Source organism: Nothobranchius furzeri, chromosome 12 (assembly GCF_043380555.1).
Source record: "Nothobranchius furzeri strain GRZ-AD chromosome 12, NfurGRZ-RIMD1, whole genome shotgun sequence".
NCBI lineage: Eukaryota > Metazoa > Chordata > Actinopteri > Cyprinodontiformes > Nothobranchiidae > Nothobranchius > Nothobranchius furzeri.
Genome location: NC_091752.1, coordinates 52,154,463 through 52,170,237, shown reverse-complemented (window position 1 = coordinate 52,170,237; position 15,775 = coordinate 52,154,463). Strand labels below are relative to the sequence as shown.

The 15,775-nt window shown below is 44.5% G+C and overlaps 1 protein-coding gene across 1 annotated transcript; it reads left to right on the top strand.

Moving 5' to 3' along the window:
• Positions 1–4,539: 4,539 nt before the first annotated feature.
• On the top strand, positions 4,540–10,843 carry gtf2f1 (general transcription factor IIF, polypeptide 1). The gene is made up of 14 exons (XM_015945844.3): positions 4,540–4,630; positions 5,150–5,179; positions 5,357–5,403; positions 5,535–5,607; positions 5,717–5,910; positions 6,223–6,393; positions 6,470–6,675; positions 6,763–6,910; positions 7,877–7,932; positions 8,010–8,141; positions 8,797–8,867; positions 9,915–10,056; positions 10,188–10,320; positions 10,437–10,843. Exons 2-14 carry the CDS (start codon positions 5,168–5,170, stop codon positions 10,639–10,641), a joined length of 1,590 nt encoding a protein of 529 aa, XP_015801330.1. The 5' UTR covers positions 4,540–4,630; positions 5,150–5,167; the 3' UTR covers positions 10,642–10,843.
• Positions 10,844–15,775: the final 4,932 nt, after the last annotated feature.

Here is a 15,775-nt window from a genome sequence, read left to right as displayed (position 1 = left end):
ATTTTGTTATTTTAGCCTGAAAAGGTCACTCATTCAGGAAGTACATTTAACAGAAATCAAGATACGTTATTGCTATTGCACAGGTGTACAACCAAATATATTTTGTGCTTACTAAAGACAGCTTTAGTAAGAGGTAGTAAAATAAATGTAAAACAAATGCAACCACAGAGACTTATCCAGTGTGATCTACAGCTATGTTAGCTGAGATCTTTTTCCTGTCAGTAGAAAATTCTTGATCCCATTCCATGATCTCACTGAACTTAACCCTAAACATGAGAGCTCTGCTACCAACCTAACAACAACACCCTTTACACAAAGACACCATCACCACATATGTGGCAGGAGTCTCAGAGAAACTTAGAAGAATCTTCTCCAAACACAACATCCCGGTAAACTTTAACCCAACAACACCCTCAGACAGAACCTGGTCCATCCAGAAGACAAAACACCCAAACAGAAGCTCAGTGGGGTCGTTTATGCAGTCCAGTGTAGGAGCACTGTCCAGATGTTTACATTAGAGAAACTAAACAACAATTACACAAGAACATAACACAACACAGGAGAGCCACCTCTTCAGGTCAAAACTCTGCAGTCCACCTTCACCTGAAGGACAAGGGACACACCTTTGAAGATGACAAAGTCCACATTCTGGACAGAGAAGATAGATGATTTGAGAGAGGAGTAAAAGAAGCTATCTATGTAAAAACGTGAAAACCCCACTTTAAATAGGGGAGGGTCTTAGGTTTCACCTTTCCAGTACCAATAATGCAGCTTTGGTCAAGGTCAATTTTACTTACAGAGCACATTTACAGCAGCAAAGCTACACCAAAGCGCTGCACAAGGTAAAACAAATCAAGATACAACAAATCAACAATAAAAACCTAAAATAAGATGAGACCACAACAGTCACAATCTATAATAAAAACTGTTAAAAACTATTAAGATGCTCAAGTCAACCTGCATTAAAAGCCAAATCAAAAAATTGCGTCTTAAGAAGGGATTTAAAATGCTCTAGATTCTGTGTGGTCCTGATGTTGAGAGGTAGCTTGTTCCACAGTTTGGGCCCAACCACAGAGAACGCTCTGTCGCCGCGAGTCTTAAGGCAGGTTTTTTGGAACTGTTAAAAGATCTTGAGAGCTGGACCTCATGGTTCTGGCAGGGACTTAAGTGGACAGCAGCTCAGAGATGTAAACTGGGGCCAGGCCATGAAGGGATTTAAAGACCAAAAGTAACATTTTAAAATGGATCCTGTAAGAGACAGGAAGCCAATGGAGAGAGGCCAGAACCGGGGTTATGTTATACCACTTGCTGGTTCCAGTCAGCAAGCGAGCCGCTGCATTTTGGACCAGCTGAAGTCGGTGTGGGGAGGACTGGTCCAGGCCAGAATACAGGGAGTTGCAGTAGTCCAATCGGCAAGACACGAACAGGTGGATGACATGTTCGAGGACGTTAGCAGGAAGGTATGGCTTCACCTTTGCTATCTGCCTTAAATGATAAAAACCTGATTGGACCACTGCACTCACCTGTCTGTGGAGATTAAAAGAACCGTCTAAAAACATACCAAGGTTTTTAATGTCACGGCGTGTGGGCGAGGTGAGCGGAGGTGAGGCGAGGATCCACACACGGGGAGGAAGACAGGCAGACAGGTACAAACTCTTAACATTGGTTTATTACACACGCTGGACAATGAAACAATGGACCGACCCAAGACACAGGACAGAAGGGGCTTAAATACACGAGGGCAGGGAGCTAAGGTGATTGGGAAATGAGAGGCAGGTGGGAGCAATTAACGAGACAAAAGGCTGAACCAAAACGGGGAGACAGGACAGGGTGTGACAGTACCCCCCCCCCCCCCCCCCCCCCAAAAAAAGGGTGGATCCCAGATGCCTACAGGAACAAGGAGCAGGGTGGGAGGAGGGGGACCCGGAGGGAGGGCCAAGAGGAACCGAGGGACCAACGGAGAGGAGGCAGGGACCAGCAGAGTCCGGGGGCCTGCGCCTGGGGCAGAGGAGGAGGAGACGACGGGCTCTTGGAGGCCTGCGCCTGGGGCAGAGGAGGAGGAGACGACGGGCTCTTGGAGGCCTGCGCCTGGGGCAGAGGAGGAGGCGACGGGCCCTTGGAGGCCCGCGTCTGCAGCAGAGGAGGAGGCGACTGGCCCCTGGAGGCCCGCGTCTGCGGCAGAGGAGGAGGCGACGGGCCCTTGGAGGCCTGCGTCGGTGGCAGAGGAGGCGGCGATGACGGGCTCTTGGGGGCCTGCGTCTGTGGCAGAGGAGGCGGCGACGACGGGCTCTTGGGGGCCTGCGTCTGTGGCAGAGGAGGCGGCGACGACGGGCTCTTGGGGGCCTGCGTCTGTGGCAGAGGAGGCGGCGACGACGGGCTCTTGGGGGCCTGCGTCTGTGGCAGAGGAGGCAGCGACGATGGGCTCTTGGGGGCCTGCGTTTACGGTAGAGTAGCTCTACAGGCTGGGCCGGAGATGAAGTCTCTGCAGGCTTGGCCGGGGACAAAGTCTCTGCAGGCTGGGCCAGTGGCAAAGTCTCAGCAGGCTGGGCCAGGGACATAGTCTCTGCAGGCTGGGCCGGGGGCGAAGTCTCTGCAGGCTGGACCGGGGACAAAGTCTCTGCAGGCCTGGCCGGGGACATAGTCTCTGCAGGCTGGGCCGGGGACAAAGTCTCTGCAGGCTGGGCCGGGGACAAAGTCTCTGCAGGCTGGACCGGGGACAAAGTCTCTGCAGGTTGGGCCGGGGACATAGTCTCTGCAGGCTGGGCCGGGGACAAAGTCTCTGAAGGCTGGGCCGGGGACAAAGTCTCTGCAGGCTGGACCGGGACAAAGTCTCTAGGACGGACTGGATTGGAGCCTCGTGGAAGGGCTGGACCGGATACGGTGCGACCTCTGGAACCACCACTGGAACTGGAGACAGCGTCGACCACGGGACTGGAGACGACGGAGACGTCGGACCAGAGGGAGCGTCGACCTCTGGAGTGGAGAGAGCGTCGACCTCTGGAGTGGAGAGAGCGTCGACCTCTGGAGTGGAGAGAGCGTCGACCTCTGGAGTGGAGAGAGCGTCGACTTCAAATGAGGTGTCGACTTCAGATGAGACGTCGACTTCGGATGAGGCGTCGACTTCAGATGAGGCGTCGACTTCGGATGAGGCGTCGATTTCGGATGAGGCGTCGACTTCGGATGAGGCGTCGACTTCGGATGAGGCGTCGACTTCGGATGAGGCGTCGACTTCGGATGAGGCGTCGATTTCAGATGAGGTGTCGACTTCAGATGAGGAGTCGACTTCAGATGAGGCGTCGACTTCAGAGGAGGCGTCGACCCTTGGACAGGAAGAGGCATCGACCCTTGGACAGGAAGAGGCGTCGACCTCAGAACAAGAGGAGGCGTCGACTTCAGAACACGAGGAGGCGTTGACTTCAGAACATGAGGAGGCGTCGACTTCAGAACACGAGGAGGCGTCGACTTCAGAACATGAAGAGGCGTCGACCACAGGACAGGACAGGGTGTTGATCACCATCGACTTCTGGTCCGGTTACCCGACACCAACGAAGGCCCCGAGGCACAGTTGTCCTTTTAGTTTCTCACAATAAGAAACCAAGGTTTTTATTCAAAAAGGATGAAAAAAGATTGATCCAGACAGAATCACCCCGACGCAGCGGGTAAAAAACACAGAGCTCAACCGAACTCCCAGCCTTAGAACTCTCGGGCCCCCCTTTTTATCTCTCCGCTTCCCCCTCCTTCTTGTCTCCTGTTCGTCTCCATGGTAACTCTTCCCGCTTCATGAAGCACTCTGTCCGGTCCACTTGTAACTCCTCCCAACATCTTTTCAGGTCAAGAAAGGTTATATCCACAACATGATTCTTTTAACCATATCAGCAGAGTGAAGGCACACCATTAATTTACGACAGCACTGATTAGGAGTCTCCAGCCAGGACACACACACACACACACACACACACACACACACACACACACACACACACACACACACACACACACACACACACACACACACACACACACACACACACACACACACACACACACACAAACATGAGAAGAGGAGGTAACAGGCCTTTAGCTTGGTTTCACACACACACACGGATACACCTTGTAGAGCCTAGAATTGATTTCACATAATGAAAGGTTTGATTGCTGATTAAATGTTGAAATGACTTTCCACAGTACCCGGCCAGCTCTGTTGATGTTAATAAAAATTCTTAAACAAACGCTTACACAACAGACATGTAATTTATGCCCCAATTATTTTGTAATAATCAACTAAAACTGCACAAGGTTGTTGTGAACGGTCATTCACAAAAGTATACATCTGATATCTGCAATATGAGAATCTTGAGAAGGGTTGAAGGCAGACTTTTGCTTTGTTTCTCGTTATTTGTCGCTCAAATGTAGTGGATGCATGTGTGAAAATACGTAATGATATTTATCCTGGTGTGTGTGTATGTACAGTCTATGGTGTACACGCGCATTTGTTTATTTATTTTTACGTGGTTACGTCATAGACAGAAAACGTTAGACCTCACGGCTACCGTAGTGAACGGCTAGGAACTCTCTTGATGGTAAATGTTTCCTACCGGACTCATCGACTGGCGGAACAAATAGCATTCTGGTAAATATTCAGTTCGTTTCTTTACTTACTTACTAACGTGTTGCTTTTGGTGTTTTAAACAAGGTGTCTGAGTAAATATTACTGTTTAGCGCATAGGTGGTTGAGTTATGTTAGTATTAGGCCTGTTTGTTGTTTCGGTTTGATGACGTTTTTTTGATACCGTTTGTTTTAGCAACAGAAGCTAACATTACTCGAGCAAACGTTGTCAAATGTTGCAATGCCTTTTTGTATTTTCAAATTAACCTCTCTGGTGACCTTTTTCACCCCAGAAAAGTGTTTGTCAGAAAAAATTAGTGTTTTTCTCTGTAAAGTTTGGTATTTACAAAGATGATGTCTGTTAGCAACATTCACCTTAAATCATGATCGCCTTCTGCAAAATATCTGAGCCTTTAAGAAAGTTTGTATTGAGCCAGATTTTCACCTGTCAGACTACTGCTTGAGATTTACCGTTGGCCGCTGAATTTAGCACAATTGTTTCATGTAACCTTTTGTGTTTTCATTCTATTTGGGCGTTTTCAGCGTGTCAAATAGACGGCCATGACGTCACTGGTAAGTACATTCCTAATTAGAACCTTTTTTTATATTTAGAATGCTAGAATGCATTATTCTGGTAATCTGACTCATTTTTGTTGAATAAACAAATAAACATTTGTGCTCACGTGTTAATCTCTGGATTACAGTGGTAGAAATTGAAATTTGCAGAGACAAATCGTTGTTTATTTACAGGGGAGCAGCAGTTCTTCAACCACAGAGTACACTGTGAGAGTCCCCAAGTAAGTAACACATGTATTAAACCACATGATGATCGGTGTGTGGATACAGATGGGATTGTTATCCTTTATCTAAAGAGGCCCAGAGTGGAGAAAAGCAAATTAATGTAATGATCTTTTTGTTTGTTCCATAGAAACACCAGCAAGAAGTACAACATAATGGCTTTCAATGCAGGAGACAAAGTAAATTGTTCTGCCTGGACACAGGTGGGTTTCAAGCTTTTGTATGAAAACATTTATTTTCTAAAAATTGGAGAGATATTTACAATCATAATGTTGGAATCGCTTATTTTCTATTTTCACCTTAACTTTTCAGGCTCGTATGGAGAGAGACATGAGCGCTCGGCGGATATACGGGGAGGAGGAGACGCCTGAAAGTGGTGCGGGCAGTGAGTTTGGCAAAAAACAGCGTGAGGAAGCACGACGGAAGAAGTTTGGTATTGTGACCCGTGAGTTCAAAGCTGAGGACCAGCCTTGGATCCTGAAGGTCAATGGCAAAGCTGGCAAAAGGTGAGAAAAGGGGGATGTTTTAGTGAAAATGTCAGTAAATCACAAGTTTCAGAAATGAAGTGTGAATTTTAGACAGAAATTAATTGGTTTGTTTTATTTTATAATCCTAAAAATTGCCTCCAAGTTTGAGTTCATGTCATTCCATCCACTTTTTCCCTTTTTTATAATATGCTACAAATATTATTACTTACATTTTTGTCAACGAAAAGGTAATTATTTTTGTCTTAAATATATACTTTAATTTCTAAAAAAAAATATTTTTACTGTTGGCTAGCAGACTAAACTATTTTCTTTGTTTTTCTGTGTACACAGGTTCAAAGGGGTAAAGAAGGGTGGCGTCACAGAAAATGCTTCCTACTACATTTTCACACAGTGTCCTGATGGGGCGTTTGAAGCCTTTCCTGTTCATGGGTGGTACAACTTTACACCACAGGCAAAACATCGGACGTTGACTGCTGAAGAGGCTGAGGAAGAGTGGGGCAGGTGAGGAAAACAAAAAGGAAGGAACAAACTAATAATTCATCAGCATCTCTTAAAGTTGCATGCTCTGCTGCTGCAGGCGGAACAAGGTGGTAAATCACTTCAGCATCATGCTTCAGAGACGTCTTCGGGAGCAGGATCGTGGCGACGATGAAGAAGATGAGTCAGGAAAATCTGGGAAGAAGAAAAAGAAGGGCGGTGGGAGAGGCGGCGACCTGCTCATTCACGATCTGGAAGACGACCTGGAGATGAGCAGTGATGACAGTGACAGCAGCGTAGGAGAAGGTACAGAGAAGAAAACAGGATGTGGTGTAATTATGATTTTCACATCTTTACTTTTCTAAACTTGAAACATTTTTTTAAACGTGTCAGACGGTGCGAGCAAAGCAAAAACGAAGAAGGCCGCGGGGAAATCGAAAACAAAGAAGAAGCAAAAGGGTGGTGAAAAAGACGCCCTTGAAGACAGTGATGATGGCGATTACGAGGGTCTGGAAGTGGATTATATGTCAGATGAAAGCAGGTGAGATCTTATTACCCTACCACCCCCTCCCCGTTTACCCCATTCCCTTATTAGCTTTAGTTCATGCTAGCATGTTAGCTATGTACTCATGTCCTAGTACTATCCTGCATGTTTTAGATGTTTCTCTGCTCCAGCTTATCAGATTTAGTGTTTGGATTTATTACTTATCATGTCCTACAGAGGTCTGATTCTAGTCAGGTGTTTTAAAGGTACAACATGTTAGAATATTACAGTGAAATAATCACAAAACAGGCTAATGTCTCAATCCTGTCTGAAGGAAAGCTGCACTGAAACATGTCAGATGTGAAGAGGGACATAGTCATCGTTTACAATCTGTCCCGCCGTCATACTTCCTGGTTGCAGAGCCAATCATATGTGAACCTGTAGAGTTGCAAATCTGCCAACGATGCTACACCAGCATTTGTAATTCGACACTAGCAGACAAAAAGCTCCAAAGTTGTGTTGAGAACCAAAGCCAGTTAACAGGAGCAACCCAGAAGTTATTTCTTGTACCCTTAAGAAGCCACAGCATCTTTTTGCTTTACTCTAATATTGGGGGAAAAAAAGGCTAGACGCTAACGTTGAGCTAACAATGCTAACGATGAAATTGACCTACTTGATATTACAGTTAAATGTATTTACCTACTTATCAACTTACTGCATTCGACTCGTCTTAACTCCTCATCTAGAATCTTCTGGTGCTGATCCGTGGCTGACGACAGCTGTTCAGAGCGGACATGTTTGTTATGAAACATGCTGTTCCCGCATGTGACCACAGAATGCTGTTGCTACTTTATGCACTTTAAGTAGAGAAAAGTCTCAAACTTCCACTATTTTCTGGTACAACTATCATTTATGACACAGTGTCATTAGAGATGCACTGATTTTGATAACAAGGCTTGTGTGTGTGTGTGTCTTTCTTTTAGAAATGGTTGTGTGTTCATGTGTTATTTTCTTTCCCAACAGCCCAGATGAAGACCAAGTTAACGAGAAACCCACCAGAGAGGAAGAGCATCCTAAAGGTTGGTGTGAGACGATACTGGTATTCTCCTGCAGGAGTTTTGTTTGTTTCTCATTGAAGTAATTTGTCTGTTTGCAGGAATCGATGAGGAATCAGAGAGCGAGGAAGAGAGCGAAGAGGAGAAGAAGAATGAAGAAGAAGCAAAGGAGGAGGAAGAGGAGGAGGAAGGGAAGAAAACCCCTGTTCAGGTGGAAAAGAAGAAGAAGAAAGGTATGAACTTCACGAGTGATGTTACGACCCCTCCTGTCTGAAAGGAGTAACTCAGAAAATTAAAATAAAAGGAATGCACCAAGGTCTTAGCAACAATTTGATGTTTGTTATAACAAAGGTTCACTCAAAGTAGAAGAGGCACTGCAGTATAACAGACAAAGCAAGTCTCCTGTATCCAATATTAATTGTGACATTTAACCCACTGGGAGAAAACTATCTCAACTCATTAACTAAACACACATGCTGGATAAACGCACAGCAGAACTGGTGGAAAACTGGGTTAAACACTGAAGGGGAACTAAATCTAAAGAAACTGTTGTCTTAAAGACATCAATTAACTAAGCGATCTCTATACTACGAGTTATTCTAATAACAGACAAGCCACAACCAAGGGGATGACGGAGAAGATCTGTGCCCCCTTTTAAAGGCTTGAGCTGTCTAGATGCAGATTCCTGCAGCAGCGTGTCGCTCTCCCTGGTGCTGAAAGTGGAGGCTGGAACTGAGCTGGAGAGGAGAGTGGCAGCTTGCAGGTGCTGTGCAAGGTTCTGACTCAGGAGAAACTTACAGGAGCTGTAGCAAATTACAATTTCTTTTGGGTTTAGATTTTAAAGATGGCTGAGTTCCGGGGTCAATTATTTCTTTTTGTTCGTGACAGACAGCAGCGGCGAATCAGACAGCTCCGATGACAGCGACATCGAGGGAGAGACGGCCTCTGCTCTGTTCATGGTGTGTGTGTGTGTGTGTGTGTGTGTGTGTGTGTGTGTGTGTGTGTGTGTGTGTGTGTGTGTGTGTGGGAAAGAGTTCTGCTTTAAATTACAGCTCAGTTAGTCATTCATTGACACATTATGACCTAGGGGTGGGAAATTTAACCTGTTTTTTATGCATCGCGATCGAGACAAAGATTCTGACTGCATTTTAAAATGTAAAAAATGATGTTAATTGTAATAATAAGAGCGGGTAGGAACATATAACCCCAGTTTAACACTAGAAGCATCAGCAGCACGAAACGGTTTACTTGCAAACTTCAATGCGGTCCTCTTCACACGGGGAGAGTCTTGGCCGTGGTACGTCTTCCTTCCTGTGCTCCTCGCTGGACTCGCGGGATCACAAAATCTCTCGAGATTTCAAAGATCACGGTTTGTTTATGCAATCTGCCATTAAACCAAAAAGAAAAAAATCACATTTGATATCGCTGTTTGATGTCATATATGATGTTTTTCTCTCCATAGTCAGGATTAAAGCCATGAAAACACACCGCTGCACTTCTGGAACGATACTGGGAGTAAATAAGACGTTGGGTCACACGTAAGCTTCATATATATGACATTGCATCGTTTCAGTACTTTTATTTTGAAAATTACCCGGGATTTTACACTGAAACCATGTGTGATTTCCTGTCTAGCCTTATGTTCACTGCGGGAATTGACGCATCCCAGAAGCGGCTCGTGGCAAAAATAGAAACCAATCTTTAGCGGCGCAGCGTGCCGCTTCTGGGACGCTCCTGAAAATTGTCGCATCGTGGCTGGTTTCAAACACTCCATAGACAAAAGATTTTATTTGAAGCAGTGACGTTCCGCGCCTCTGATGCTTTCAGTGTGAAACCGGTGTAAGACGGGACATAAATCTGGGTCATAATGGAACCACGAGGAGCTGATAGATTCCCACCCCCTACTACTTAAGTCGAGTGTTTGAGTCTAAATGAAGTTGTGAATATTTCTTTTTTTTGCTGCATATTTGCTTTCATTTTTATTATTTTTAAATTGCTCTTTGCAGAAGAAGCGAACTCCTCCTAAGCGTGCAGGCGGTCGTGGCTCTGCAGGAAGCTCTAGGACAGGAAGTCGTCCTGGAACTCCATCAATCGACTCCGCCTCCACCTCCAACACTCTGCGGGCTGCTGCTAGCAAGCTGGAGCAAGGTGTGTGTGCCTGTAGATTAGCACAAATACGGAAATCGGTCACAAATACCATGTCAACGATGAGAATAATTTATTTTCTTTGATCCTTAAGGGAGGATTTGTGTTTAATTAAATCTCTCTCTCTCCTGTAGGGAAGAGGCAGGGAGCTGCTGCAGACTCCCCAGCTGCTAAAAGGCTAAAGATGGAGCCCAGCACTCAGAGTCCTGTTCCCTCTGGGAAGAGCACACCCCAGCCCCCATCAGGCAAATCCACCCCCAGCTCAAGGTAAGTACCATCAGAAAACAGAAAGAAATAAATCCGTTTATTAGGCTTAAATCAAAATCTAAAACTCTGCAAACTGCTAAAAAACCCTGACTTTATTTATTTATCCCCCGCTACAGTGACGTCCAGCTAACGGAGGACGCGGTCCGCCGCTACCTGATCCGTAAACCGATGACCACGAAGGACCTGCTGAAGAAGTTCCAGACTAAACGGACGGGTCTGAGCAGTGAGCAGACGGTCAACGTGCTGGCTCAGATTTTGAAGCGCCTCAATCCAGAGCGCAAAAATGTCAACGACAAAATGCATTTCTACCTTACAGAGTGAGCAGGTGGGTGGTGCAGCAGAGGAGGGGTGGGGTCTGGAGGGAAGTTTGATGCAGCAGGACTTGAGCTGTGCAGAAACGCCAGCGGCTCTGAACGTATTCTGTTCAACATGTTGAGTTTGTTTAGTCTGAACTTTTGCTGAGTGACAGTTTAAGAGTCGAAATAAAAATCTTAGAGCTTCTTTCAAAATGAAAGGAAACATCTTTAGCTTGTTTTTCTTGAGTTGGAACTTTTATAATGAAATTGAAACCCTGAAAAGTGATTTCCTCTTGCTCTTCTGTCACATTCAGCATCTCTGCACATTAAAGCAGAAATTCTCAGAGAGCACCATCTAGAGGTGGAAAAATGTATCGCATCTTAAGCCCCTCTCCCACGCCATGTTCGTGAACACGCACCTCTAGCCAACCAACAGCTAAAACACATTTTTCTAAGATTATTCTCCTGTAAAGCTGTTTATTCATATTTTTATATTTTAAATACTCACCCACAAGAAATGTTACCAACTCTGCATCAGTCTGCAAACGCTCAGTGATGCAGGTTAAGTACAGATGTGACATCTGTATATAAGAGGATGCCTAATGCTATTGACTAATGAGCAGTCATCATTTCAAATCGCACAAGGCTCTACAGACTCTTAAAAATTGACACATGACCTACATTATCATACAACCGGGTAAGACGATCACTTTTATGTGTTTCTAAAGAGCCATCCATCATTCCTGAAAGGGTAACACTGGATTGCTGAATTCAAGTAAAATGAAAATAAATGAGCATTGAAAAAACAGTTTTTATAAGTTTTTTTATTTTTACATTTGGCAACAAACCAGCATAACTCATCTGGCTTTCTTTATAAAAGCAGGTATTCTCTTAGAGCTCATTTATATTTATGTAGACGAGCTGTGCATCAGTGCTTTTTATCATCGTTGGATTTTGTTTTGGTGACTCATCAGCTCTAACACACTCGGCACAATTACATATGTTACGGCCGGAGCAGTTTGTTTCTTCTGTGTGTTTCCTTTCTTCTGTTTTCATCCTCTCTTGTGCAAAGAGGAGCAACTCTGCAGCACCACTCTCCTCCTGGCTCCGCCCTGAAGCGCCCAGCTGAGGGGAATCCGAATCAGTGGCGGATTCAAGTAGCTTTCCGGAGTTTTCTACTTTCAGAAATCTGTAAATGTGATTATCTTATCATGTGCTGTGATAAAATGTAAGCAATACATCTTTATTTATGTTTTATTTTTTTGCTAAGCACGCCTCCTGCCCCGCAGAGCTCTGTGCAATAGGAAACTGAGCACTGACCAGAACTAACCAATAGCGTTAGACTATCGCTTAGATGCTTCAAATTTAAGGAATACCTCGGCTGATGCAGAGTTGATGAACTTTTCATCAACAAGTAAGTCTCTAAAATGTAAATATATGAAAACGGCATGACATGAGAATAAAACTTGTAAAATAACGTGTTTTAGCTAGGGATGCACCGATGGATCGGCATTTGATCGTAATCGGCCGATAGCGCCCCTATCGGTTTTCAAAATAGATCAAAGCAAACCGATCAGGTAGGGTTGTCACGGTAACCAGTGTATCGGTAAACCCCGGTAAAAAAAAAAGTTGACAATAATAACCGTCTTGTTTTAAAAAAAACTATATTATCTTGGTGGGTTTACCGTGGCTGCGCTGTAGGCGCGGTGACCCTTACCAGCCACCGTATCATCGGCTGAAGTTGACGGCGGCAGATGCACGCTTTGTTTACAATAAAACTTTCTTGAAGCTAAAGCTGAAATAATGGTCAAAGGAGGAGACGGCAGTGCTCAGGAGGACATTTATTATCCCTCAAAGAAGACGAAGTATTTGAAGAATGCCGAGGGAGTTTATAGAAGACGGACGGCTATCCTGTTTGCAGCACGAGCAGAAAAAGTGTCTGTGAAAGGCAGCAACGCTTCATATCTCATGACACATCTGCGTGACCATCACCCACAACTCTACAGTCAAAGCTAACGTTAGTGTTTTAGCTAAAATGCGTGATCCGAGGATTTGGGTTGAGGGAGAATGCAACGAGTCGCTATATAAAGCAGCCGCAGCGCCGCTACCTGCATATAAACCGTGTCACGGACACCCCCATGTTGAAATGACGCTATGCATTACGGGGCTCCCAGGGGCAGATAAGAGTTGGTCTCTCTCTGAGAATAATTATGAATTTAACAATGATTACTGCCTGATGACATTTTCCCAAATCTGCAAATCTCACTGGAAGGACACAAACCGAGGACAATATTTTCCTGATATAGGGTTTATTACTCAAGTAAGGGTAAAAAAGTATCTGATTAGAAGGCTACTTGAGTACTGAGTATCATCTGATCTAATATTTTTAAATGATGACATCAAACAGACATAAAATACGAAGTTATGGGCAAATATTGGTATTTTAATGACTAAAGGGAAAAAATGTAAACAAATAAACAACATAATTACAAAATAACACATTTTAGGCAAAATTTAGACACAAACTGAGGACAATATTTTCCTGACATACAGGGTTTATTTAATCGTGTGAAAATGTAGCACGTTTAAAAGAAATACCGCGATAATACCGAAAACCGTGGTAATTTTGGTCACAATAACCGTGAGGTTAAATTTTCAAACCGTGACAACCTTAATACAGACCATTTTAGATTAGGTTACATTTCCTTTATTCCCAGATTATGTAGTTTGTAGCACTCATTATAATGTTGTAGAAAATTTCTGGCCAATCCACGTGATCGGTATCGGTGATCAGCATTCTTCGATATCGGTATCGGTGATCAGCATTCTTTGATATCGGTATCGGTGATCGGCAGCAAAAAACCTGATCGGTGCATCCCTAGTTTTAGCTCTGCTTGTCGGCCACAGAAGCACATTTATCAACAAGAAACGTGACGTCGTCATCTTAAAAAAACAGAGCGACAGACTTTGTGTGTGATATGCTTGTCAGCCACTAGATGGTGCCATCGGATAAGAGAAATGCTCCGGAAAGAGACTTTAAAGGCTTCAAGCATAAAAGACCTTCTGGAGTAACAGTTCAGAGCTGCCTTTCCTCTGACCTGTTGTCACCCAACTTGGACTTGAGACTTTGATACCGAGTAGAGATAATAAGTTAAGATGGTATTTGCTGTGTCACATTTTGAGAGTCTGAGCTCTTTTTGGTTCATTTCTGCTGTCACTGAAGCAAAGACCCGTGCTGTGTTCATTTTTGGCCTTTGGCATAAGAAAAACAAAAAAAGAAAATAAAACCCTTTCACATGCCCTCCAAGTTACCCCTAGATGCCTGGGTTGTAACAACATAAAATATGAAGTTTGTAACAATATTTTATTGCATTTTGAGGTGGTAAAAAAAATAACCCACAAGTTGATTTTTTGTTTTTAAGAGAAGTAAACTTTAACCCAATCTGGGGTCTCACTTATCATTCATTTTAGTTATCAGGCTCCTCTCCTGTGGAACCAGCTGCCAGCTTTAGTCCGTGAGGCAGACACCTTGTCTACTTTTAAGACTAGGCTTAAAACATTTTTATTTGATAGGGCCTATGGTTAAAATCTTATGTTAGCCTATGTGGACAAGCAGGGGAGTAGAGGGAGGTGGAGTGTACAGTCGGTAAAGACGGCTCCTTGCCCTGCCTCCAACATGCCTCCAACTAATAAGGCTAGGTTATCCAGAGTTATCTCTGTAGTTATGCTGCTATAGGCTTAGACTGCTGGAGGACACACTGACCACTTTTCACACTCTACTGCTTTATTCTACAATCTGCTCTTTAACTGTATTATTTTCTGCTATTTCAGCTGTTAACTTTATTTATTCTCTAAGTGTTTTTCACCCCAGAAGAAGCTACAACGATGTTCTGCTGAGCTGTGGTGGCCTCATGGAGGAGGCCATCGTCTAGCACACTGCTGCTAACCACTTAAACATTCTCCCTCTCCTGATAATAACTTTTTGCTTTCCTTGACGTTGGATGTGCTAATACTAGTTTATCCGTTTAATTATAGATTCACTAGGATAAATACAATAAAGGTTATCTCTCGCCAAATAGAATATTTACTAAGAAATCACAATATAACTATAGACACATTACTTGGTGTGTGTGTGTGTGTCTGCTCCGTCTTCTCGATCCCCAGTGAGTTGTGGAGGATGGCTGCTTATACTGAGCCAGGATCCACTGGAGGTTTCTTCCTGTTTAAAGGGAGTTTTCCTCTCCACTGTCACGAAATGCTTGCTTAGTATGAGGATTGCTGTAAAGTCACTGACACTAGTCAGTGACTCGATGCAATTTGATATTGAAGTTTTCTTTTATAAATCCCAAAGTTTGTGTGGAAAGTTGCTTACGCAGTTTTCCAACCCTGTTTTGTGCGTAAGCAAGCTTGATAAATGAGACCCCTGGCCCTAACCCCCAAATTCCACTAACTCCGCTCCGCTCCGACACGAACGCCGGAGCAAAATCGGTCCCGTTGTAGACAATCAGAGTTATTCCACTACTGCGGCCGTGCTCCGGCAGTGCGGCGCCGTGCGCCGCCCTCTGTTCCAGCATCCGGCAAAAATAGAATCGATCCTATTTTCGCCGGACGCCGGAGCACCTCCGCAGTCAATGGACAGGAATCACAACCGCCCAACAGGAAAAGGAGCAAGCACAACTTCCGTTTTTCACAATAAATCGATAAACAAAAGGCGTTTTTTGTTTCATATGCACAGGTTTAACAACTTTTAACAACTATCAATGGCGGCTGAACTTTAAATGCACAAAAGTAAGCCATAAATACAGTTTCCACTATCAAAGTAGTCACACTGTGTTGATCCAAACCTGATCCAAACACTGCTGATCTCTCAACACAAATGATGGGCAGATTAAACAGTTCATGCCGATGCTTCTCCCACACAACAGGTGTTTGGATCTAACTTCCGCGTTTATTGCTTGGACTGTATCGCAAGATCTCGAAAATCCCGCGCATGCTTGTTTGCCCACCTCAGGTCTCCGCACCAGAGCGGAGCCGTTGTAGAGCGCGTACCAGTAAAAATTGAGTTCGGAAGCGAGCGGCTGCGGAAGGCGGGGGCGGACCGGAGCGGAGGTAGTGGAATTTGGGGGTAAGTTTCCCTTTCATCACCAGTGCAGTATTAT